Raw genomic sequence first — 26,579 nt, 5'->3', positions numbered from 1 at the left:
TTCATTCTGAATTGAATGATGTTTTGGTCGTCCTCAAAACTTTTTTTAGGCGGGGGGATCGTTTCATCATGAGTTCATTCATATCAATTGAGACTCAATGGGCCTCAGGTAAACGGGAAAATAATTGTTGAGAAATTTGATCAGTGACGCAGGACTGTACACTCAAGGTGGTTGAATGAATGAATGTGTTTCATATGTCGAAAAGTTTAGAGGAGGTTGAAACATTTGACGAGGATGAGAAAGGCGGAAAAGGAAAGAAAATTGTTAAAGATAGTGTGGTGTCGAAATGATCGAGGTATGTATGAGCGGAGAGGTTAAAGTGCGAGGTTTCTCCAATCGGCAGACCGTCCAAATCCTGGTGATATTTGCAATGGGGATTGGTGACCACCCAGAAAAAAACCTCATGCAATGATGGGCTGTAAGAAAAGAAAATTTGAATGAAAGTAGTTGACGTTGGCTGGTTTTGTCATGCGTCGCTCATAGCATGAAAGCGTCAAGTTTTTGCCAACATGTGTAGTGCAATGCGTCACGTTGATCAGGGCATAGCGAAAAGAAAATTGGCGTAGAAGTCAATAGGCAAAATAGTCATAGCCGACGTGAGTATCATAAGTGCTTCTAACAAAGGTTACCAAACGCTTGAAAACAGTGAGTCGATAGAAATGTTTGTAGAGGTGCTGTTCATCCGGACGAAAGTTTAAAAAGTTCCGGGTTAACGAATATTAGGGCAAGCATTTCGAAGATAAACCAAAAATCGCAAAAATCTTCGTGCTTCCATACGAACTCGTGTCACATGATCACGTCGTCAGTCGTTAAGTAAGTCGTACTTCGTTCTGTTGCATGTCCGAAGTCATAATGCATCTGAAAAAGCTGAAAATAAAAGAAAAAAATGCTATACATGGAAGAGAATCGAAGTAGTTGGCCAAACAGCCCGGTGCAGTCTCGAAAAATTGCGGTTACTGCGACAATGTTAATCTAATGACGCAAGGTACCAAAATGGGCTGACACATACCAGTGAGTTCTTGGTGTACGGCAAATTCAGGATTTGCCGTCGGATTCTCTCCGCATCAGTAAGTCCTTCCTCGGTAGGATCGTACGGAAGTCCACCTGCGGCCACTCGTGATTCTGTAGCAGCGACTTCACCCTGATGGTGAAGATGAACTTGTGACTTGATAGAGGAGTTCATGAACGGGTCAGACAGGGACGGGGCATGTCTAGGAGATCTGGGATGAAAACGTGGGGTGGATTCGGGTTGGAATGGTGAACCCAGACGGCGAATGGTCTCGGCGCGAGGGCGGAGGAACTCCTGAGGGACTTCTGATGAGCTGGCTTCGTTGCCAGGAAAAGTAAAAGGGGATGTCGGTGAAAAGAGTTGTTCAATGCGTTCCTTGGAGCTGAAGCCACCACTAGTTGTATTGCCACGATTGCGAAGTCGGACACGGCGCTGGCCGTCTTTTAATTTTCCGTCCCGAGCCAGGTCCCGAATTCCACGCTGAATGTCACCTGGATTGGGACTCGATTCTAATCGATGGTGTGCTCGACGTTTGTGAACGCTTGATGGCAGGTCCATGCGAGGGGGCGACCTCAATCGTGATCCAGCTACATGAATGGTATCTCGTCGTAGCCCGCGAGTAGCTGCGCCATGAGATTCGCGCCGCGAGGTTTCAGGKCCCCATGTGTTATACATGAAAGGCGAACCAAGACGGGGGAATGGTTCCTGAACAGAAGAAACATGGCTGAGAATAGAGGCTGGAGTATTGGAAACTTGCTGGGGTGACTGCATAATATCAACCGAGGGGGCCGGCTGGGCAACCGGAAGCGCCAGCTGGACAGCGGGTGTTTCGATGGCACCAAGGTTTGCAAAATCAGTTGGTAAAGAGCTCGAGACAAGAGACACGCCGAGATCCCGAGTCATGAAAGTAGTTGATGAACTGTGGTCAAATGTTGGGCCAACTGGTCTTCGGGGAGGTGCTGTGAAGACATCAAGGAATGGTGAAGGACTACGAGACTGCAGCAAGCGTTGATAATGAGGAGCAATCGAAAGTTTCCGTTTGCAGAGAAATTTGAGTCGTCGTCGTGTAGCTGCTTCGGATCTTGGCCAACAAGGCAAAGCCGGCTTCTTGGCAGTGGGCGTACAACTTCCACTCCTGTTTTCAGCAGGGGTGGTTGACTGTTCATTGTCGCCTGTTATGGACGTTGGAACGATGTCAACGGTTTCCTTCTCCTTTCTTGACTTTAGCCGGGCCCAAGTCTTCTTTGCTTCTCGTGCAACCCGATGTGAGACCCCGAGAGGCGGAAGGCTTCCGGGAAGAGTTTTGAATGGGGTTGTTGTAGGATCCTGTAGATACATCTGATAAGTATTCCACAGATGGTTGTCCATATCTGCATTCCACCGTGTCTTTCTTTTGGGTAGGTCAAGTGAATTGCCGCGATTTGGGTTGCTGCTGGGAGGTGTCTCAAGAACATATTTGTTCGTATCAGTAAGCTGAAAGCTGAACGGGTCGTATATCTCACTCTCAGGGCTTGTGCAACTGCCACCAAGAGAAGGCTGCGTAGTGTATGTCTCGATGGAAGAAACAGACGAGTCGGAAGCCCTAGAGCTTGGCCTCTCAATGGGATCATCTTGAACATCCTCCGTAGGATCGGGTGTAGCACGGGGGAAATTGAAAGGCTCTGTACGGATCTGCGCTGGAGGTGTCTTGAAATCCATACGTCTTAATGCTGGCACTTGTAAAAATTCGGACGAAACCGACTCATAAGTTGTGATATCGGGTTCAGACATCGTATCTGATACTGGGAATTCGATAGAAGGCACGGGAACATCCGGACGACTGAGGTCGAAAATGTTGGGTTCGCCAGACATGGTTGAGAATATGCTAGCATGACTGTCGAATCGTGGCCGTCTAATGCGATAACTTGAATGTCGAGGAGGAGGGGGGATCTGCGGTTCGACGCGAGGGTGTTCTGGAGTTCTGGGGAAGGATGATTCGATCGAAGAGAACGTGAAGCTCTTTGGAAGAGTTCGAGATAAGCCCTGACGCTCTTGCGCCATGGCTGCGACAATGGTGTATTTGTCGAGAGAGATTGGTTTCTAGGGCCAAAGTCCAAGTTGTGACCCTCCAATACGCTCGTTGTTCACTCGATTAATTCAACGCTGGTCAATGCAACATAGCTTGTCGATTGTCCTTTGATGCCGTCCAGTGTTCACCAAAATACTATGCCGTATGGTTATTATTTGGGCCCCTATTCTGTTTTTCCAGTGTTGTAAAGCCAATTGCGACTGGTAGAGTGCAGTTCCAATTGCCAGCTAGTCCGTTCCGGCGATCGAGGTTCCTTTACTCCCGACACAAGGAGTTTCTAAGCGCAGAGGGAAAAAGGAAATCGTAAAATAAAAAAAAAGAAATAAAAGAGAATGATGTTATCGCGAAGGAGATGTGACAGTATTGGAATGGAATATCAGTCGTCGTCGTGGGGGACAGTACTATCGATAGGCAGTGGTGAAGTTGAGTTTCCCAGCCTCCCCGGATCGCATGCGCTTATCGATTACCAAATGATCCACGCGAACACGATAACGTTGACAAGACAGTCTAAAAACTGGCAATCCACCAACACACAAACACACAAAAGAAATGAGATGCTGACCGTCGGGGGGAGGGAAGGGGGAAGGGGTAGGGGAAGGGGAGACGACGTTGTTGATGGGGTGAAATGGAAGAAGAGAGGAAACAAGAGAGAGAGTTGAGGCCGGTCGCTGGCAGGACGGGAAGGAATCGACTCTCGGGGGAGGAAAGCGCGGCCGGACAGGGGAAAAGTGGAAGGAACTAACGGACGAGGGAGCGACTGTGCTTCTTCCCTTTCTCAACTTTGCAGTGTCCACTGTCCAGGCGGGCGAGGCGCCAAGGGCAGCAGCACCAGGCCCACTCACCGCCCGAGTCTCTGCTATTTCCTCGTAGTACTAGTAAAACTATTAGTAGTCCTTAGTGCTGGGCTAACTACTCCCTGTCTAGCGAGCCCGCCAACTGGCCTATTTTACGACTGTTCGCGCTGCTAACTCACTGTTGTGCGGTGGAGCCACCAGGATCGTGTCCAATGCTATCTGGACATGAAAACTACATACGTACAGAACGCACACGTCTACGCGCAGTCAGGTTGACTGCTTGCCAACTTGTATACCTACTCTATACTCCGTACAATTACCGCCAGAGTGGGGATACCAACCAGACGTTTACCACAACGATGAAAAAAGAAAAGACAAGACAAGATACGACGCTAGTAAGGCGAAGTCTGAAAAAGACATCCAGATCGTCTGGCAATCCGCCGGTAGCGCCAAAGCGGTGCTATCGATGTGCAGTGTACTGTACGCACTACGTACGGTGGCACAGTACATACTGCACAATGCAGATTGCATGTCGAATGAGCATCGCTCATCCCACAGCAGCAGTAATTTCGCGAACCGGAGTGCCTGGTGTCGGCACAACGGTCATGCCTAAGGCCCTAAGACCTAGCCTGCGAACGCTGGTGACAGCAAGCTAGCGCAATTGATAGCAGAAGTTTGGTCGAAGTCTAATCCTCATCGCTGGTACGTCCTACGTACGTACTCTCTTTGAACTAAGGTCCTACACCGTCTCTCTGGAGTCTACTCCGTACGGAGCACAACGTAAGGACACACTCGGGCTTAGGGCTTGTCTAGTCATGCTGCACTCTGTACTCCGTGCTTAAAATTCCGCATACGCCATCGAATCACAAATGTGTGCATTCCCAACAGGTAAGAGCATCATGTATGACTGTGCGTATGGCATTTGCGATAATCATGAAAATTGAGGGGGCTGGGAAGCCCTGAATTTCGAGTGATCCGCTTGGACTTTGAACTATGGAGTCATGGCTGTTAGATTACAAGCCCAACGAATCATGTACCCTTGGATGGATCCTTGTGTCTTGTATCTTGCCATACCAGCTTTACCAAGATAGTACCACCGTGCCGCGTGAAGTGACGGCGAGATTGCCTGAAATTAATATCAGGTGATGTTAAGTCACAAGAGAAAAAAGTGGGGTGCTACGCACTGTATGCAACGGGTCACCTAATCGGCGCGCTGCAATTCTCGTCTTGGATTCTTGATTGTCGGATGCGGTATCTACCAAGGTACCGACCATTAACTGATCTGGGTACCAGCGATTGAGGTAGATGTGATCCATGAGCACGAAGTGGCCCTCGAATGGCCATGTTCTGAATATTTTTGATGTTGGGCTAGCTGGATATTTGATGCGCCGTTGACACGCGGTCGAGGCGCTCCACCTCAATGAGACAACTCATATTCGCGATAAACAAAGAGACCTGACTCTATTCTCGTTATCCTTCATTTCAACTTAACAGTGTGAAGCCGAATCTTAATGGCAATTCTATTAAGATAACGTCTTCGGCACGGGCCGTAAGACAAAAAGTTGATAGGAAGAGACAAGAGTCCAGAGAGCGGAAGTTGCAAAACGCCGAAAAAGGAAAGAGCGCGTGTTTTGCAGGGATACGCGCTCATGACCCCGCAAACGCGTCCGCGCGCGCGTCAATGTAATATTTCTGTACTGATAACCGCGTCTACGTATTTTATTATGGCCTAGCCCTAAGTCTAACTACGTAGTGTCCCACTACACAGTTACTCCGTGCTAATGCATAGACTCCTAAAAAGTTCCAGTAAGGTTCAAAGTGAAGCGAAAAATTAATACCTTGCGTGTAAAGTTGAAACAGGAGGGAAATTGAGCCGTTGTGGTCGCGTTTTGAGCCTATCAGGAATTAGGCTCCTACGTTGTGGATCGGTTCATTGGGATAACTGGGACGATGGTTCGATCAGCGATGTACTCCGGACTCTCGACACACGTCCTATCGCTACGTATCAAGAAAAGGCAGCGGACAAGATTTATTATCACTCTGTGTCTGTAGGCCTGTATTTCGTGAACTTTATGTTGCGATGGGGAGACCAGACTGTCATCCGAGAGCAGCAGCGGCGTGATGTGATGTCAATTCAACCCTTGGATTTACCCAATCTCGACTCTCAGAGTGTCCCAGAGGCCAAGTTTGATCTCTCTTCGAAGTCGAGTACTAAACCCCCACATATTTCACAGTGGACCGCATGCTGTACATGTACAGTATATGCAGTTTGATATCTCGGGCGTATACACCAACCCTTACCTAACAAGAGCAAGTACGTATGTAGATACAAAACAGACGCTATCGATACGTCGACACCCGAGACTTACTGATTCGTGAATTATGTATCTGCAACATGAAAGCACCAGCTGTATCGCTCCACTCCGCCCCGCATCAGAGTTTCCTGGTTGGAGATACTACGCAGGACGTGAAGGAAAGAGGCGATGTTTAGCATACTTAGGGAGATTCGAGCCTCCGAAGGCATCGAAGATTAAGTCAAGGAAAACCTTATTTCGGGCAATGCGGAGTTTGAGTTTGTAGACAGGAATGCTGACTGAATCATGCGGAAGAGCCGATGACAACTTTAGGTATCTAGCTCTAGATGACAGCTATTGTAGAATGTATTCCTCATTCTTGAAGCACTTGTCCACTAGACGCAGTAGAGCCAGACATGATTGTCACCATTAACAAATCGTCATCCATTGCCATGCTGTCGCTGAGTCTCTCTATGCATAGGATGACAGTACCACGTAAGGCCCGTATTTATGTACTTGTATACTGTTGGTAAAAACTTAAACCTCCGCTCCGCATTGGCTGAAGCTCACGAAAATCATCACACAGAAACAAGCAAATATATTGGGGCTGCATGCTGCAGTGCGGTGCATTTCCTCTTGTTGGGCCAATAGGATTTATGGGCGTGTTCCTATTTTTCTGATTTGCGGAAAGTGAGATGTGCTAGTTGGGATTCTTGGGAATACTTTGGGGAGTCGGTGTTCGGTCGGGATTCTGGGATGCGCGTACTGTCAAGCAGGATTCTGGACGGCGCGCAGATATGTGCATGTTTAGTCAGGTAGGTATATATTTCATGTCTTGTTTAAAATGATTGAATTCAAGTATCCAGTCAGAAGTCGAGTCATTTGAGGATGGTGAACTGTCACGTGCTCAACAGTGCCCAGATCCAGTGATCGGAGGACGTCATCCAATCAAAACACATGCTTCTGAGACCCACAGTAGAACAGCCAGTAAAATCCATCGAATTTGACTGGTTTCGTCAGTGCTTATTGGTGTCAATTATATCAGTACACTAACAATCTCCATCTTTGCTCATCTCTATTTCAATACAGCAACGCTCAACCTTGTATATAGAAAAAGAAAGCTGTCATTCAGTTTTACTCATTGCGTTATTTGCGTCTCCCTTTGACCGCTACATCCAATAATTTTTACCTGAGTGATCACCATGGGAGACGTCGGAATCGTGGTGGACCCCGCAATCGATCCAACATCACCTCCAACATCGCAAGAAATAAACGTCCTCGTGACGGGTTTCGGAGTACGTATACCCCAAAAAAAACTCGCACTCCTTGCCTTTGATTATGTCCTTGCATATATTTTTCTGTCTCATGTTTGTTGTCGAATCATTGTTCGAAGTTCACTAATCCGTCTCAATGTACAGCCATTCAGAAGCTTTGACGTCAATGCCTCGTTCCTGATAGCTCAGTCTCTCCCATCATCATTTACCCTACCACCAAAAGAAAATGAAACAATCAGCGGAACGGCAATCCCATCTCCGCGACAAGTACGCATACATGTCCACCCGGAGCCCATCAAAGTCTCCTACGCCACCATCCGCGCGCAACTACCCGTCATCCTAGATGACTACTCTCGCCAACACAACGGCATCCGGCCCGATTTGATTGTGCATATGGGCATTGCCTCTACGCGACACTATTATTCCGTAGAGACGCAGGCACATCGCGATAATTATCGAATACCGGATGTAGATGGACGGACGGGGTACCAGGATGGCGAGAAGATATGGAGAGGGAAAGGGTATCCGCCTATTCTGATGCCTGGTCCTGCCGATGGATCTGATGGTGGCGTCCGTGATGAGGATGTTCGAACATCAGGATTGAAACTGGTCCCGTACCCAGCCAACGAGCATTTTTTGCAAGTTTGGAAATCACTGGCGCCAGCGGATACGGACCTGCGTACTTCTAATGATGCGGGTCATTATGCGTGCGACTTCATATTCTACACGAGTCTTGCGCAGGCTCTCGAGGAAGGCCGCGATCGATCGATAGTGTTTTATCACGTGCCCGTCACCACGGATCCGGCGAGTATAGAGTTGGGGACCAAGGTCGCCGTTGCTTTGATCAAGTCTATGATTAAGTGTTGGGTGGATGGTGAATAATCGACCGTTTGGGGATTCTTTTCAGATGTGTCTCAGTTCCATAGCTTCGAAGCATGTTTTAGCCTATTTGTGGATATGTATGTGAGACCATATTATATATACGACTGGCCTGAGTATCTGTATATATTATAGTTTTGATCGATTTATCAATTGACTGTAAATATCTGTATGTTCAATGTCTTTCTTTGCTACCTATGTACCAAGTGGAAATGATACCTGTCTAGGACATACTTACAATCAAAGCATTAAAGCCAGGTCAACATAAAAGCCTACAAAATACCGGATGCATCATTACTCACAGAATATTAAAACTGATTTCTCCCTGCACAACCACAGAAACATTTCTCCTAAGGAAAAGCTCTCGCTGCTACTGTTTACATACTAGCAAAATCGGCCTATGATTGGCCAATGGACTCCGCGGCGACAGCGGATGTCAGCTTGGTGGGCCCGGCTCTTATAAATCATCCTTCGCAATTTCATTTTGTTCGTATTTCGTTCTCTCCTTCAGATTACTGATTCTTGTGCTGTGCTAGGAGCGGCAGCTTGACCAATGAGTCATTGCTGATAGACTGCTTGTCAAACTTGTGGAACATAGCTCTGCCCGTCTGGATATACATCATTGGTCATCACTCGGCCCTGCAGTTGACATCGGCAATAGACAGCATCAACAACAGATATAGAACAGCCACTTTCCAGTTGATTGTCACAGCAATTCAAGATTCGACATGGATCTCGAAAATATATCCATCCGGGGCCTAACGCTCCCTTCACTCACAATCCTTTGCGCCGCCGCCGTGGTCATCGCATCATGGATCCTAGCAACTTTTGCGCCGACACAACTGCGCAAACTTCAATCAACCTCCACTCTCAGTCGATTGTTCAAAGGTCAATTTCTGGGTGAGAGAAAAGTATATGATATTATTGAATTGCGAGTATACCCCGTCAAATCATGCCGTGGCATCAGTCTCCGCAAAACAAAAATGCAAATGCACGGCCTAGACCTGGACCGACAATGGATGTTCGTCGACGCCAAAACTCACGACTTTGTGACCATCCGTCAAAACCCGCGCATGACTCTCATCAACACCGCCATCAGCGAAGATGGAAAACAATTAATCCTCAGTGTGGGCGATGAGCAAATCCGCATAGACGCTTACCCAAGTCGTGAATGGTTAGCGCAAAACCTCACCCTCATCCCCGTCAAAATCTGGTCCGACAATACAGACGGATACATGTACGGCGCCGACGTCAATTCAACCTTTTCCCGCTTCTTGGGTCAGGAGGTGCGACTCGTCTACAAAGGGCCGACGGATCGCATACTCGACACGAATGCAAAACCTGAGCTCTTGGGTCGGCATCAATCAACGTATTTCCCGGATCAGATGCCGCTGCTCATTGCTTCGGATGCGTCGATTACGGAACTCAATTCCAGATTGACGCAAAAGGGGGAGAAGGCGATTACGATTGAGCGATTTAGGCCGAATATTATCATTAAGGGGAATCGGGCTTGGTCGGAGGATTCGTGGCTTACTGTGCAGATCACGTCTTCTTCTCAATCTTCAACGCCGAGTGAGGCTGCAGCAGCGAAGCGAGAGGCAAAGCCAATAGTCATTGATGTCGTTGCTCGCTGTGCGCGCTGCCAAGTTCCCAACGTCGAACCTACGACTGCCGAAAAACACAAGCGCGAGCCGTGGAATACGCTCATGTCTTATCGTAGAGTTGATGAGGGCTCCAAATATAAGCCGTGTTTTGGGATGCATAGTGTTCCACGGAGTGAAGGCGAGATTGAGGTTGGAATGCAGTTGGAGGTGTTGATGGAGACGGATAAACATAAGATTCTTCATTAATTCTCTTTGTCGGGTTTGTCGAAGCATCAATGGAAGACAGGATGTTTATATTTCTTATTTTACTGCGATCCCTAGTCCCTTGAAATTAGATTATCATGTAACATATGTATTGACATCTATAACGCCCATCTACTACTCAACAATATACATATGTACCTGGTAATTGAACGAACGAACAACCTAATTCTTCATACTCTTTCCCGCATTCACACACCAATTATTCCAATCCGTAAAGAATCCCGGCTGCACATGACACTTATTACTCAACATCTGCGCCTTTCTCGTCTCTGCATAGATATCCACAATTTGTGAAATGTTTTGCTTGTCCTGTGCTACGAGCACCTTGACGAGGAAGATACTTGTTTGACTGGCCGAGGAAGAGTGTGCTGCTGGCCCAGAGATCATTGCTTCCTTGTGGACGGCGCGGAGGAGGTCCCAGACCGACTCAATTGTGTCTTCTTCCTCCTCCGCGTCGCTGTCTGCGCCGTTCGGGGTCAACGAGGGAATTGCGTTCCCCTTGCAAAGCCGAGTATATTCACGCAAAACCTCATTCGCCCTCTGCGAAATCTGCTTTACAGTCGACTTCCGTGTCAACCTTAACAACGGCAAAATCAAATCCAATGCCAGAACGCTCGTATGACACTTCTTCACATAGATCTCGAGCAAATCCAAAACACGGTTTTTGAAGTTGGTCATAGTCTCCTTTGCGTCTTGTTTGTCCTTCTTTTTAGTGGTTGCTTGTTGGCGTGCTTTGAAGACCTTGACGAGCATTTCGTCCACGGCTTCCATTTCGTCGTCGTTCATGTCTGCGTCGGAGTCTTCGTCGTCATCACCAGGGTGGTGGGTGCCGAGGGCTTCGGCGAGTTTGGCGTCGAAGGCGGCGAGTTCTTCTTCGTCTTCTTCATCATCGTCCTCGTCATCATCGTCCTCATCATCGTCACTGTCGTCTTCGTCGGCATCATCAACGTCAATGACTTCTACGTCGGAATCAAGACTATCTGCGTCTTCCATCTCTTCGTCTCCGTCTTCATCGTCATCCTGTTGATCAAACATTTCCTGCTGACCAGCCAAGTTCTCCTTGACCTCGACCACCGAAATCAGGGATTGCAACCCATCAGCAGTAATCTGATCCGCAAAAACGCCAAAGACCTGCTCGCTCATACGACGGAACAGCTTCGAAGGCTTGGACGCAAAGCTCAACAAGATTTCCACCAAAGCGTTGGATGCGTCGGATCTATCCTCTTTCTTTGATTTCTTGTCGCTCCAGAACTTAGAGTAGCAGAATGCGAGTTCGTCAAGCATAGAGACGGCGTCTGCGTCACCGTTGTAGACTTGCAGGATAGTAAGGGAATAGACAAGGCGGAAAGCTTGGATGCTGGCGTCTTTGGCTTTGTCATCTTGCTTGACCTAAAGATCGTAAGTATCATATTGTAAAGAATGTGAGAAAATGAGGTGCTTACCTTGCTCGAAAGCTTCTTGAGAGACTTGAAAGCCGCATCAACAGACTCGGCAATGGTTCCATCGATCTCAATAATGAACTTGCCGTATTCTTCAGACTTTTGAAGGTCGCGAATCTGTCGAACAACAGTGTATGCGACTTCGGCCGGATCTTTGATGTTGCTGATCAGACTGTTCAGACAGCTGTTGATCCTGTTGCGGAACAATTCTTGAGAAGCTAAAGAGATTGCTGGATTGGCATCTCCTTGCTCGCCTCCAAAGTAGGCATAGCGGACCAGAATCGACAGAATGTACTGCAAGACAGGTGTGAACTCTTCGCCCGCGGAGCTCCGAGTTCGGACAACCGATACGAACAAATCTGCGAGATATTGACGACTTGACGCAGCCGCCTTAGCTTCCTCAACGCCCGGAGTGGCAATCAAACGCTCCAAACGTTCAATGATCATCTGTAGGGACTCTGCATCGGCTTCGAGAACAATCTTCTCGACAGTCTTCGTTTTTGTGATTTGATCAAATTGCAACGACCCAGAGAGAAGACCTTTCACTGCGATTGCAGCAAAAGGCGGTTCTTTTGATACGCGCTTCTGGATTGTCTTCGCGGCTTTGACTGCCATTCGATGAAGGTATCTATCTTCAACGGCGAGTTGGTTCATAAGACATCTAACCACGTTCTTGGTGAAGACAGCTTCTGCACGGTGGAGAGTGCCTTCGTCGATGATTTTCATCAAGAGCAAAAAGCCCCAGTATTTTCTTTCGTCGGAGGAAGCAGCAGCAAACAAACCGTCTGTAAAGAATTTGTTAGTAGGTGCTATGTTCATGTTCGTGAAGACATACCGTCAACAACCTCTGTCCAGAACTCCTCAAACGTAATACGAGACGATTCTTTGCCCTTCTTGTCCTTCTTCTCCTTCTTGCCCTCAGGCTTAGAGTCTGCAAGTTTACTCAGAACAGCATCCCAGGCAAAATTCAACCTCGAATTCCAAACACCCAACGCAGCTGACTGATCCTCCGCCTCGGACACCTGCTTCATGATCTTTGCAAGGGTGCGTCTATCACGGCGGTCGAGTGGATCATTGTTATATTTCCAAACATCTGACGGCAGCTTCGCATCAGGAAACGAGTCCTGAACCAAGAGCCACATGGCCACCCCCTCTGGCGATTTCACAAACCCGTTTGAGCTAATGATTTCAATCATTTTCTCACAGTATTTGACGTCAGCTTTTTGAGTTGCTAGTTCGTGAAGTGCTCGATAGAGAACCCAGCCGGACTCTTCTCGTAGCCAGGGCTTGGCGTTGCCGATGTCGATGATTATACCTACGACGGTGTTCCACTCTTCGATGGAAACACCAGGCTGGAACAGGATGTGAGATTTTATAATGGCTTCGGCTCCGAAAAGTCTACCAAGATAGTAATCCTTTCGTTCCTGAGCGACTAATTAGTGATCTTACACACACGCACGAACTATGAAGAAAAGAAACATACTTGACCAGGCTCACCGCCAGAGGGATCCGTCACAGACGAAAAAATCTTGATTGCCTCAGAAACGTTCACATCTACTAAATCAGCAGATTGCTTAGACGCAAACACCTGCGCAAGCACCTCTGTCAAGGCAATCGAGAACCCAATACGAGCCGCTTTGCGACCACTGCAAAGACCACGGAAAAGCCTCTGAAGCGCCTTTCGCACCTGATCCTCAGTGGGCTTGCTCTCTGGCGTGAAGCGCGAGACTAGCTCATGTGCAGCTTTTAATCGGACCTCATCTTTTTCATTGGCGAGGTCTTCGTAGATCTCGACTTGTTTCACGTCGATGTTGAAGGTTTCGCGACGGCGTTTTCTGGAATAATTTTCTGTCGACATATCCAGAACCTCTTTCAAGACGCCGAGAGATCGAATAGGACCTCTTGTGTCTACGTTGAAAAGTGATTCAATATGATTGATTGTTTTGTTGCGGAGACGAGAAGATGAGAAATTTTGAAATTTTTAAGCTCCGCGGCAACAGCTAGCGAATCGGGTTTAGCGCCTCTCCTTATCGACATTGATTAGGGTCAAATAGGGTTATTCAGAATTGCGTCTATTAATTGAACAATCTTACTGTCATCATCTCTATACAATCTATCTAGTCTATCTCATATAAGGTACATCTCGGTCAATCTGAACCTGCACATAAGTTGCTCTTCTGGGCAATCTTAACGGCTAGCGTCGCCATTGGCACGCTGGCTAGGATCTCTAATAGCGCCATATTTGTCCTGAGTTCTCTTGTGATCCAGTTCCTCACCTCGAGCGCCACAAGCGAGTCCACGCCATAACGGTGTAAAGGCCGGCTAGAATCGACCTCAGACACAGGAATTTGTAGCATGTCTGCAACTCTTTGTGTTAGAGCCTCTAGGACAATGACACCAGCTTCCTCCGGGGTGTGGACTTCCGCGAGGCGAGAAGCGAGCGAAGCTGCCGTGTCATGCTCGCCGGTAGACGTGTGGGCGGCAACGCTCGTCACAGCCAAAGGCCCCATGCGCGGATCGGCAAAGTAGGACGGCAAAGGCTTGCTGTGAGCATTAATGAGGTCGGCCGAGCCAAGGCCAGAGCACACCTGAGCCGGGTAGGTGTCGTCGCGTTGGCGAATAATGAGGCTCTTCATGAGGGCGTGAAAGGCTGACTCGCGAATACCAATAATTTCCTCCCACTGGGATAGGTTATTGTCTATGCCAGTAGCAGTAGCTTCAGCGAGGGAGCCGACGTCGCGCATAATGCCCAGGTTAATGGATGTAGCTTTGAGCCCTTGCATGCGCCGGTGGTACGCCAATGCATCCTGAAATGTGTTTCCAGCAGCATACTGCGCCTGACCGGCGTTACCACACACGCCAGACACAGACGAACAGGCAATGAAGAAGTCGAGGGGTCGCGACTGATCGAAGAATTTGTGCAGGTTCCATGTGCCTTGCACCTTGGGCTGCAGAGGCGCCTTCCAGTCGGCGTAGGACATGTTTTCTATGACTCCGTCCCGCAGCACCATGGCCATTTGGACGACTCCTCGGATAGGTGGCAGCTCGTTCGAGCATTGCTTCATGGCCGCGAGGAATGACGTCTCATCAGAAACGTCAGCACGATAGGCCTTGACTTGAGCACCGCATCCTGAAAGTTCTTCGATAACAAAACGAGCCTGAGTACTTGTAGCGCCTGATCGAGATAGGAACGCAATATTATGAGCACCACAAGCTACAAACTCGCGCGCAAGACTTCTCCCCAGTCCGCCTAACCCGCCAACAATCAAATAGGTAGCGTCGGGGTCGAGCTTGAGGGCATCCCTGGCGCGTCGATACACCTTGGTGGAGGCGCCTTCGGGATACGATAGAACTAGCTTGCCACGATGCTTGCCGCGCTGCATGGTACGGAAAGCCGTCTCGATCTGACTGACAGGGTACGCTGTCAATGGACTAGGCGCGTAGAGAACACCCTTCTGGACCAGAGCAAAAGTTTCTTGAAGAATTTGACCGGCAATGTCCTTGTCTTCGAAGAGTTTGGTCAAATTAATAAAGGCAAAGGTGGTGCATTTCATGAAAGGACGCATGTCAAGGCGCATATTCTGGGTGATATCACGGAGGCCAATCTCCACGAAGGTGCCGAACGGGGCGACGCACTCCCACGACATGCGTAGTAGTTCCCCTGACAACGAGTTCAGCACGCAATCAACGCCCCGACCGTTCGTCACGCGCTTGACAGCCTTGACGAAACTGGCGTCGCGAGAGTTGAAGATGGACTCTGATGGTACACCATACTTTTCCATGACTAGTGCGCGCTTGTCCTCGCTCCCAACCGTCACATAGGCTACGAGGCCGAGGTACTTGGCCAGTTGCAACGCCGCTTGACCTACTCCGCCAGCTGCTGCATGGATCAGGATTGTCTGGTTCGGGCGGAGTTTGGCAACGTTGACGAGAGCGTGGTACGCGGTTGCATGTACCGTTGGCATCACAGCTGCCTCCTCAAAGGATACAGAGTCAGGTATTTTCACAGCTAGGCGATGATCGCTCCGGAGTCTTGTTGCGTGCATTCCCTCTCCGGATACAACGACCCGGTCCCCAATTTGAAAACGTTCGACGGCCTTGCTGCCTGTGGCGACGACAATGCCGCTAGCTTCATGACCAATGAGTGACACCTCGACTAGGCCCATGGACGCCATGACATCTTTGAAACTAAATGCACTGTTAGCGCTCTTGTGAAGAAGAATATGTTGGAGACTTAAACGAACTTTATGCCTGTTGCCTTGACATCTACTTCAATTTCCATCTCTCCAAGCTCAGCATCAAAACGATCGTCATGGATGAAAGACAGTGAATCGAGCAAGCCAGGTTTTCCAATCGTGAGTCGGAGTGCCTCTGGTGTTACTTCATTTTTCAAGGGCCGTACTTGAATTGAATCTTCAAGGCAGTAGCGCATCGCCTCGTTGCCAGTGACGCTTTTGAAGAAGCGACTTGTCTGTAGCAGACCTCCGAGCTCACGGAACTCATCATCTGTGGTACTCGAGGTCGATAGTTTTGATACAAGAGACGGTCCATGTTGCAGTAACGTTTCCAGGCTGCTGAGATGTAGAACTTGAAACTTGAGGCTTGCGTACTCGTTCCTTGCCGTTCGTGAGAAGCCGTCCACAACAGCCATGGACGGATTGTGGCTACCATTGACCCAAAGCAGGTGTTCACAGTCGTGTAGTAGCTTTTTGATCTTTTCAAAGTCGGGCTCAGAGAGCTCGTTGAGTAGTGGTGTCTCTAATTCCACGAGAGAGATGTAAGTCTTTCCCTTGGCTTCGTCGGCGCATTGGATGGTTAGCTCCGTCCACGCAGTGGCTACTGACTTGTGACCTTCCTCTTCGAAAGCGTTTTTCAGAGCGTTAGAGAAAGATCTGACCAATATGGAAGGACAAAACGGCTCAATGATGACAAAGTCACGTTTCCTTAGCGACGTGCCATTCACACCGTTGACATGCTCGGGTCGCTGCTTGTACAGTACGGCCCTTTCAACACCAAAAACGCGATAGAATCCCTTTGATTCTAGTGCAAGTGAGGCTACACTGTCGTGCGTTGAGATAACATGTGCMCCCGGTTTGCAAAGTCCAGCTRGGSGAGCCATGATTTCTTCCAAGTCATCGTGGGTTCTCAGTGACTGGGGAATGACCAGTACATCTGCCATTGCGATATCGGTTGGCAACGGTCCATTAGTATTACCTAGTGAGAATGATTCCCCGGATACGGATAGATCATTCAAATTTGCCTCAATTCCTGGAGGTATCGCGTACCTTACCCTGCTTTGCAAAATGGTACCCGTAGGTAGTCGTGGAACAGTGGCATGCGAAAGATTCCCGTCACCATCATCCAAGATGAGCTCTATGACGGTTGCCGTAGGGTCATTGTGTATGATCAGATGAAGAAGCTGAGGCAATGGTTAGCAACCTATAATATAGATGATTCTACTCCATGCATTGTCCAACTTTTTATAGGATGAATTGTGAAGGAAGATATGGTTTAAACATACCTCGGCAGCTTGATCGTCTCGAGGCACTCTAGAGATGACATTGACAAGCTCTTCAGGCTTGATGAGATCGAGTGCATAGTTCCAACGCACCTCAGAGGTGATATCGGCAGGATCGGGCTCAGTGTTGTCATTGCCCTGCTTATCATCATTGTCTAATTCAGTAAGTCGAAGATCACCAATGTATAAGAAAGTCCTGGTGACCGCATCGTTGAACGAGACAATATTAGAAGAGATTGCGTTAAAGCCAAGTTTCTTGGATACGCAAGAGGTAGGCAGGACGTGTCCGGTGTCGCTAGGAATATCTAGCGCTATCTCAAGCTCGCCAATGTACGTAGGTAGCAGCGGTTTGTCTTGCTGAAGGCACCTGTCCCTGTAGGTGCCACCTAGTGCTCCGTGGATGATGGCGTCGAGCGCAGGTCCGTGAATCAGGAATGGGCGTTCTAATCCACGGCTGTATGTCTCACCAAGGTCGACAAGCTTGACGTCGTACACAGTCTGACCGTCACCAAGGTGGATCTTTTCGACGCCCTGGAAGAAGGGACCATAATTCCACGAAACCCTAGCACACTGGGCGTAAAAGTCCTCCTTGGATAGTGTGTCGGGACACTCTTTGAGTATGCGGTGGAAATCAAAAATTCGGGCGGCCTCGAGTTCAGCATTCTCCTGGACCATCTGTAGGCTTGTTGACTCCTTGTAGTCCAGAGTGATAAGGCCGCGGCAGTTATCGCGTAGCTGATCTACACCCACACTTGACGATATTGTGAACTCCCACCAAGTGGCCGACGTCGAGCCTGATGTCGCTACAAGATGAGGCCGCAGCGTTGTAATAACCTCCGTCCCTAACTCCTCAGGCAAAGCCATGCTAGCAACAAAAGAGACCTCGCGCAACCGTAGTGCGCGTAGTACCTTTCCAGACTCGGCCAGCTGCTGCGCCGCCTCAAAAGCCATGCTGATCATGCCTGCTGCCGGCAGCAGGACAGTGTTGCCGATCTGATGGTCACGGATCCAGGGTTCCTCACTAAGCTGAATGAAGTTGCGCCAGACATGCTGAGTCTCATCCATCATGGCATTCTGCGTGCCGAGAAGGCTCTTTCTGGGGAAATGCCGTGTCATGAGCTCCCGCTGGATGCGCGTCTCGTGGCGAAAGGCCTTCGAGTGATTCCATTGGTACGGCGGCAGATCATTCAGCAGATGGGCAACTAGATCGCCATTAACTTGATCGATCTTAAGCGGGACGCCGGCCACGAATAGCTTAGAGGCGAGCTGTAGGCTCGTCCTGAGCGCATCCTTGCCTCGCATGAGCACTGACTCGTAGCTGACTTCCTTAATGCCGTAGTGGTCCATTATCTGCTCAAGCGGTCCGCCAAGAGCACCGTGAGGACCGACCTCAATCAACAGGTCGACTGTATTACCGTCTTCCTCATCTGGCGAAATAAGCTCCTTGACAGCATCTAAGAAGAGCACGGGAGAAACGAGGTTGCGCACCCAATAATATGGCCCGACCTGCTCGGGACTGATTTCAAATCCTGTTACACTCGAGATCATCGTACCTTGGCCTTCGAATTCCGGCAGGGGCTCAATATAGGCAATGCTTGAATGGTAAAAGTCCATAGCCTTGTGCATGTGTGTGCTATGATAGGCTGTCTCAACTTTAAGTTGTCGTGCAAAGATTTTCCGCTCCTCTAGCACGGCCTGTAGCTGCTTCAGTGATTCGACTTGTCCGGAAAGCGTCACGCTCGATGGTGAGTTGACGCAGGCAACTGTAGCTTTGCCGTTACGGTTGAGCTTGGATTCAGCAATCAAGACATCAGCCTCCTCACGCGAGCAACCTGCAGCCATCATGCCGAGCTTGAGTTTTAGCTCGTCAGTGTGCTGCTTCATCACAGCTATACCTCTGAAGTAGGCGGCGGCGATAGCGTCCCGGTGACTTAAGGCGCCAATGCTATAAGCTGCAGCAATTTCGCCACTCGAATGGCCGACTACCCTGCTTGGCTTTATGCCCCATGCCCGTAGTTCGTCAACTAAGGCGATTTGTAGCACAGTGCATATGGGTTGACTGATATCGGGTTGACTAAGGCGGGAGCCATCTTTCTGGTTCCTGAGAAGCTCATCGATGGGGTCCCATGTGCAGCCCATGGACCTGAGGAACTGATTAGAATTGTTAATCGATGCCCTGAAAACAGGGCGGTCCAGCATCTCGACGCCCATTCGTGCCCACTGGGCGCCTTGGCCTGTGAACACAAAACCGATACGCTTTGTGATGGCACTCGAGCTATTGACCCGGGAAGCACCTTCATCTGAATGGCTTTCGAGGTATTCGAGAAGGTCCGGTGTGCTGTCTGCAATGTAATAAGTCCTCCACGAGAGCTTTGATCTTGCACCAGAGAGTGTGTATGCCAAGTTCGCTAGGAATTCGGGTCTCGATGCTCCCGGTCCAAGGCGTGTTAGGTGCTCGATCAGGGCGTTAGCATTGCGCTTGAACCCAGCCTGGTCGTGGCTGCTGAATGTGAATAGCCGGGGCCCATTATGAGGTTTGGCTACAGTAAGACTTCTGTCATGCTTCTGTGCAGTGCCGTTCGCTAAGGCTGCTGTATTAAAGGCTTCTAGCACTACGTGGCCATTCGTCCCGCCCATACCGAAGCCGTTGATGCTCACACGTCTTGTATGAGCCGTTGGCCACGGAGTAAGTTGAGTAGGCACGGCAATATTCCACTCGTCAAAGGGTATGGCTGGGTTCGGGTTGTGGAAATGAATATTTGGCGGAATCTGTCGGTTTTCTAGCGCTAGAATGCTCTTTATTATGGATGCTACGCCGGCGGCGGGTTCGAGATGGCCTATCTGTGTTGTATTTGGTCAGCGTTGTTTGTACTGAATCCATTACGAGAGGATGCTACATTTGGTTTCAAACTTCCCACCCACAACTTTCCTTTTCTGGTGCCATTCATCCCAATAGTGGAATAAATCGCCTCAGCCTCGATTGGATCCCCAGCCTTTGTTCCGGTACCGTGCGCTTCAACATATTGAGTGGAGCTGAAATCTAGCCCATTGGTCTCATAAACGCGCTTAATGAGGGCTGCCTGGGCCTCGAAAGACGGCATTGTCACTGCAAAAAGCATACTGTCATCAGATGGTGTCTGAATTAAATACATGGGACACGTACCGCCTTGCGTGTAGCCATCCGAGTTTGCGCCTGTGGCTCSTATGACGGCTCGTATATTGTCGCCGTCTGCCAGTGCCTTATCGAGCCGCTTTAGTATTATGATTCCACAGCCCTCGCCGCGACCGTAACCACCTGCACTCTCGTCAAAAGCTCTGGACTGTCCAGCCGGATTGAGAAATGACAGATTCGCCAGATGCTACATCGAGTCCATGTTAGAATTTCTCTGACATGATTTCCCGATCTGAACATAAGCAACGCTATTGGTGAAGGAACGAGATAGAGATTCACAAATAAGAGATTGGCATTGAAAAGAGGCTAGAAATTTGACTGGTAATTCCAAGAGTCGGAAGGCAATTAAGAAAATTGGAAGGATTGGATACTTACTGTGGTATAATCAGGAGTGAGCATGAGTCCAACGCCGCCAGTGATAGCCATGTCCGATTCACCCGATTTGATGCTTTGAACGGACATGTGAGTGGCTACAAGGCTCGACGAGCACGCAGTCGTCATCGTGGCGCTTGGACCGTGGATGTTGAGGAAGTGTGAGATTCGATTCGAAATCATCTCCTCACCAGTGCCGAGAAGGTGGTACTTAGGCGTCTGCATAAAATCACGAATCAGGGCATCTCTGTAATCGCTCACTGTGGACCCAATATAACAGGTCGTTTGGGTACCCCAGACGTCCTGGAGGCTAATATTGGCGTTTTCAAGTGCCTCATATGTAACCTCCATAGCGATCCGCTGTTTGGGGTCCAAGGCAATGGCCTCTGCAGCTGTAATATTAAAGAAAGCAGCATCATACAGGTACGGGTCTTCTGAAAGGAAATGCCCACCCTTAGTAGGGAGGACATTGATGCGAGATTTGTTGGGGTGGTAGAAAGCGTCCGAGTTCCATCTGCTTGACATTGGAGAGTAGGCATCTGATTTGAACAATTAGCGCGTTCTGGCCATGTATATCACTAGACCATGGATGATTTGTTGCTTACTTAGGCCTTCCTTCAACAAATCCCAGAACTTTGATGGGCTACTGGCGTCGCCAGGAAAACGGCACGCCAGCCCTATAACCGCGATGGGTATGTCATTAGCCATTTGTGCACAGGGCTGTTTGACAATGCGTCATGTTCAATGTGCTACAGATGACAGAGAGCCCAATATTATGTCCCTACATCGCGCGGGTGTAAGCAATGCCTTCTCATCTTCTGACATCTATGTAACAGCGTCAGGTCCATTCTCGCGAGGTTCCCGAGCAGCAATCGGGCAAACGGCCCAAGTCGGCATTGTTAGGATAAGCGGTGGGTATTGGGTACTCGGAGACATTTTGTGTCTATCCGTATCTAAAGCAATTTTGTCTGAGAATCGTTTACGATTTCCCGAAAAGCGTGCACCAAACCATGCACGGTAGGCCTAAGTAAGGTTGGCGTAATTACCTTACAATAACTCTGTTTAGAGTCCTGATAACGACCGCTAAATATTTCGACTTGTAATTTACATTCAGATTTATCCCTAGTCGAAAAGGACGAAGCAAACAACGAATCTAGAGCTTGGCTCGGTTACTCTACAAACTAATTTCGTTGATCGCCCATGCCAGCTATGAAGACAGTCGACCTTATCAGCGCACCTCTAGATGCCTAACCTCATCTCTTTTGTAGTGTACTTAGCGGCACGTGTAGGGTTTGAATGTTAGAAGCCCTGATAGCCCGTTCGGATCAGTTGCTCAGCCTAAAACAAGATATAAGATCATTTTTTGAACACTTAAAACAAGTCTCACGTTGTAGCCTAACTTGAAGCACACCGTAATGCCTAGGTATGCAATGGATGTCCTTGAGGGTGAGAGCAGGTCGTTGCTATGCATTAGAACCAGGACCAGGCAATGTTTTTTGAAGATTCAAAAACATGATGACGCTTTAAGCATCGGGGCATCTTTCCAGCATCATGCAGACTCGCTAGAAGTTGGTTCGCTAGCGGCAGTATATCATGTCATCTCCCCATCCACCCGCGATGTTATGCACATTGGGGGCCACTACTTAAATTCCGGCAGTATTTACTTTTCCTGTTTGCCAAATACGCAGCTGTAAGTCTGTGCAATGCGTGCTAGCTGAAATTCATTAACATCCTCACCGACTAAGGCGGTAGAATTACGAATTTTCATTTGCCGCAAAGATACGTATATGTATGTAGATACTGAAAAGTAAGGCCTCGTTGGAATTTATCTAAATACTAGTCAATTACAAGCCGCCAGGCCCCCTTCTTAGTAGTAATTGTCTACTTGGCAGCTGGACTCCATACCGCCCCCAGCTAAGTGAAAAGTTAGCCAATTGGATGCATGAAGATAGCTTCCATGTGGCATGCGCCCTATTTAAGGTCCGGGGGAAGACCAGGATGGGTTGGAATACGAGATTCAGAAAAATGACTGCCTGGTTAGTAACGTGGCCCGGACAAGGGGTTGGTAATTTATGCAATTGTTGCTGTGCGTTGTCGCGGCCGGCAAGTTGTCAGGGGATAGAGCTCGTACATGCATGGGGCTTTTCCTTAAGGAGTAATAGTAGGTCCCAAAATCATCTTTAGCGGCATGTAGAATTTCAATCCCCTGGACAGGATGTTGTTAAGCCTCAACTGATCCTAGTGGATTTCTATCGCTGCGCCAGTACGATACAATCAACATTAAGCACACTGTCGCAGTCCTTTGGAGGGGTAGACAGCTTTGAGACTCATAAGAGAGAAGTCCAAGATTTTGGCAATGTAAATTTGGAGTGATTCATACAGTCTATTTGCCGGAATATCTACATCTACTATGAAGATATCTCGTCGTCATAAAAAAAGATCAAGAGAGTGCCCCTGAAACAATGGACAACAAAACGCCGTCAATCTCGAACTCCCGTCACAAAGTAATGTGCTAAGTGAGCGCTGGGTCTATTATCTCGTCTCCTGGAGCGCTTGATAAAAGCCCCCCAACGACTTTAGCCTTCCTTTCCAGGCATAGTAGCGTGTAATCACAAGACATCGAGAATGCCATGTGCCGTGATTGACAATAAGGTCCGGTTCGCGTGTCATGTAGATCACGAAGACATAATGTCAGCTGCCGTAGCAGTTTCTTCACCTTGCGAAACGATAGCAGGTACAAGCGTCGGCGGAGATCAAGCTCATCGTCATCCTCTAGCTCGAGCACTCCCCATGAGAGCCGAGGTTCTAGCAAGCTCCGCAGGGACGTACCAGCGGCAGTGACGACACTTTTAGCAGATGTAAACTCGTCCGAGCATGAAGAATCATTACTTTCTCTCTCTGTGTGTCCAAAAACCGTTATTTCCCCCGCCAACGTTGTGCGTTGCGAGTTCTCGCGGGCGAGCATCTCAAACTCGTCAATGACATAGCCAATCAGTGTGGCGATAGTCATTACATGTACAGGCTCCGCAGCCTCACGACTATGCGTGCATCCCATCGAAGATTCGCATGCCACCATACATCGCTTCAACCTAGCGAGCTGCGCGTCGAGCGATAGTTGTCGGTGGTCCTCGTCGCCGCAGATTATTGACACTAGTATCTCTGTGATGCCCTCGTAGCAGTTGCATTCGCCGCCACTTGGTGACGATTTTTCTGTGTTTGAATTGGTCGGCATTATTTGCGGTGCCTCAAACATGGTCACGTCGGTGTTGTTGGTATTATTACCCCCAAAGAGGGAGTCCATAACCCAGGAATTAGCATACTGAGCGCTTGGTCTTAGGAAGCCCGTGGCGGAAGTAATGAGAGGATCGATTAGGCTGTTCAAGTCTGCTAGCTGTTCCGGATGTACAGACGCTGCTGGAGCCTGCGACGTCGTTGTGATAATATCATTCTGTTCTTGGGATGATATCATAAAGTGAAGTTCGGCAGAGGACATGTAATCGTCAAGCAGGGCTGCATCGTGCGTGCCAGCTGAACGGTTGCCAGACATCGCACGCCTCTTGGCTACGATATCACCAGCTGTCTTCGTTGACCACGATCCGTGCCTTTGAATATCACTCCTGGTATCGGAATTGGAATTGGACGAAGACCGCGAGGGTCGCTGCGACGGCGTCATTGAGATGCGCGGGGCATCCTTGTGTGTACGCCGCGAAAGACCATATATGCATTCGAATCCATTACGCTCACACCGAGCACAAGTCGGTTTGTCCTGACTACACCGTACTTTGGACTCGTTGCATGCGTTGCACGACGCTCGTAATCGGATTGTTTTTCCTGACATTGCCACTGATGAACTTGATTGTTGCGAAGACACTTCTCACCTAGCGTATAGAGTTTGGATAGATTACGGAGACCTGTGGCATGCTTTGAAGCTGCACTCGACATGTGCTAGTTGCGGTCAACCCCTCAGTGATCATTATCTCATTCTACCGGCGATCGCGCCGTACTAGAAGGTCGGTCATGACTCCATTCTCGACGGGAGGTATGTGTCAATCATACACCAAACATCTGTGAGATATGTAAATTATGATTTAATACAGCAGTATTAAAAGCGTATAATTGTTGCACTCTGATCGCCTAATGTACCCTTGCACCAGCGCTAGGCCAGCGCGATACGAGCACATACCCATATGTAGACCAATCGTGGCACGTTTCCAAGGTACTGTGGTTTGGAGAATAGGCATCGCCAACTCCACCTTTAGAACATAGAAAGTCTAGGGCATACGCTAATTACAGCTGAAGGCGTATTTGGTAGCGCTGCATATAACCTTAAAGAGACCTATAGTAGGTCCCTTTATAGAGAAGTATGCTGAGAACCACGCACTCTAGACTGTACAGGGAATTAGGCCCTTGGATAGAACGGTGCGTATATGCAAGCTTTAGCAGTACTTATCAACTCTAATATCGTTTATACGCCGGGGCTCGCCGTAAAATGTCGTATAAATCACACATTATCGTTTAAAAGGATAATAAAGGCATAGATAATACACTACAAGCTCATACCAGAGATCCGGAACAGCTAAGAGCAGAAGAAAAGCAAGAACTTCTTCATCTATAACTTCAAACCCATTAGAGAAAGTAGAAGCACGCTCCAGATGGCATTGAGATCTCTACAGTCTGGTAACACCTAAGTACCTAGATTCAGAAGGGCTCCGAATGCACTGCCAAATGAGGAAGGAAATATCAATCTTGTTAGATGCGCTAATTTCTCCCAGCGAACAACTAAGAGATTCTAACATGCTTAAAAATGCATACTAGTAAAGGCGTTAGCAAGACATTTTGGAGGGGTAGCAGTTCGATTAAAAGGGTCGACTAACGCCATCAACCTCAAATACTCTGTTTACTGGTGGAGCTATAACTGCCATGGTTATTGAAGAACTCTACGTATAAGGGAAAGCTCCCGGAGTTACTTTTAAAAGGGGAATCTTTACACCGGAAAATACGCTACCTAGTGGGTACGGACTGTCCAGCAGACTTAGATCCTGAGAGCTCTTAACCTTGTGTAGGGGAACAACCTTGATACTTATGTATATTCATTCGCCTCTAACCCCATCAAGGATATCTAAACGAGTTCTACTGCTCTAGAAGAAAGTCTCTAGAGATAATTATTGGTGACTCTCCATAGCTAATTAGTTATAGATTGAATACGTACCAGTACTAAAGAGAATGGGGGCGGTTATGTGCTGAAACAAATGAAATTCAAGAAATTATTTGGGCTAACGACCCAGGTTAATTTGAGTAACCAATGCGGTGAACAACGAAACATCGAAAACGGATACTTCGGGGGCAGCCACTGTATCTACTACGGAGTAGTCATCAAGATAAAGTAGTGAACTAGGCTAACAGCTGCGCTAACCATGTGTCAGATGGGATCTAGATCACCTGGTGGCCATAACAGAACAGTTAACACGGGAAGGGGTTCCTAGGCGCCAGCTGTACCGGCACGTCAAGGCAGCCAAATACGTGTCGATGTATATTCTGTATTTTAATACGGATACAGAATGTCTTAAATACTACGTACCATGTACCTTCGTATTAAGTCGCACTAGAGCTTCGTCCACGCCCTAGTTGGATGCCTTAAAGCCTCCGCTAACGATTCCCGGCGCAGGAACGATTAGGGCTAGCTAGGGGCCAAAACGCCTGGACCCGCGGGCCGCTTCGCCGAAAGCTGGAGCTAATGCAGTGCTCCTTCGATGCTGCCGCAGAGAAACGATGTTTAGTGTAGATTGATCCCGAAGAATCTTCAGTTCGACTTAGTTGCATGACAATGAGTGGGGAAATCAGAATCGCCGAAATTTCGATTCTTATCACGAAAACTGTATATATGAAAAGAAG

General features: G+C 48.5%; 5 protein-coding genes across 5 annotated transcripts; 2 read left to right on the top strand and 3 right to left on the bottom strand.

Annotated features, from left to right (window-relative positions):
* Window positions 1–967: 967 nt before the first annotated feature.
* Window positions 968–3,049, bottom strand: BHQ10_006993 (uncharacterized protein; the record flags this gene model as incomplete). The annotated part of the gene is made up of 1 exon (XM_040879639.1): window positions 968–3,049. One exon carries the CDS (start codon window positions 3,047–3,049, stop codon window positions 968–970), a length of 2,082 nt encoding a protein of 693 aa, XP_040735497.1.
* A 4,318-nt stretch (window positions 3,050–7,367) lies between these two features.
* Window positions 7,368–8,321, top strand: BHQ10_006992 (uncharacterized protein; the record flags this gene model as incomplete). The annotated part of the gene is made up of 2 exons (XM_040879638.1): window positions 7,368–7,460; window positions 7,584–8,321. 2 exons carry the CDS (start codon window positions 7,368–7,370, stop codon window positions 8,319–8,321), a joined length of 831 nt encoding a protein of 276 aa, XP_040735496.1.
* A 725-nt stretch (window positions 8,322–9,046) lies between these two features.
* Window positions 9,047–10,168, top strand: BHQ10_006991 (uncharacterized protein; the record flags this gene model as incomplete). Its single annotated transcript, XM_040879637.1, has 1 exon — window positions 9,047–10,168. One exon carries the CDS (start codon window positions 9,047–9,049, stop codon window positions 10,166–10,168), a length of 1,122 nt encoding a protein of 373 aa, XP_040735495.1.
* Window positions 10,169–10,348: 180 nt separating this feature from the next.
* BHQ10_006990 (uncharacterized protein) lies at window positions 10,349–13,483 on the bottom strand (the record flags this gene model as incomplete). Its single annotated transcript, XM_040879636.1, has 4 exons — window positions 10,349–11,575; window positions 11,629–12,410; window positions 12,461–13,049; window positions 13,109–13,483. The coding sequence occupies 4 exons, from the start codon at window positions 13,481–13,483 to the stop codon at window positions 10,349–10,351; spliced, it is 2,973 nt and encodes a 990-aa protein (XP_040735494.1).
* A 289-nt stretch (window positions 13,484–13,772) lies between these two features.
* Window positions 13,773–24,360, bottom strand: BHQ10_006989 (uncharacterized protein; the record flags this gene model as incomplete). The annotated part of the gene is made up of 8 exons (XM_040879634.1): window positions 13,773–15,813; window positions 15,870–17,044; window positions 17,147–19,984; window positions 20,062–20,249; window positions 20,307–20,502; window positions 20,691–21,226; window positions 21,293–21,407; window positions 23,404–24,360. The coding sequence occupies 8 exons, from the start codon at window positions 24,358–24,360 to the stop codon at window positions 13,773–13,775; spliced, it is 8,046 nt and encodes a 2,681-aa protein (XP_040735493.1).
* Between the last annotated feature and the right edge of the window lie 2,219 nt (window positions 24,361–26,579).

The sequence above is a fragment of the Talaromyces amestolkiae genome (assembly GCF_001896365.1).
Source record: "Talaromyces amestolkiae strain CIB chromosome Unknown scaffold14.1, whole genome shotgun sequence".
NCBI classification, from domain to species: domain Eukaryota; kingdom Fungi; phylum Ascomycota; class Eurotiomycetes; order Eurotiales; family Trichocomaceae; genus Talaromyces; species Talaromyces amestolkiae.
Note: the sequence above shows the minus strand (reverse complement) of the source record. Positions and strands in the feature narration are given on the sequence as shown.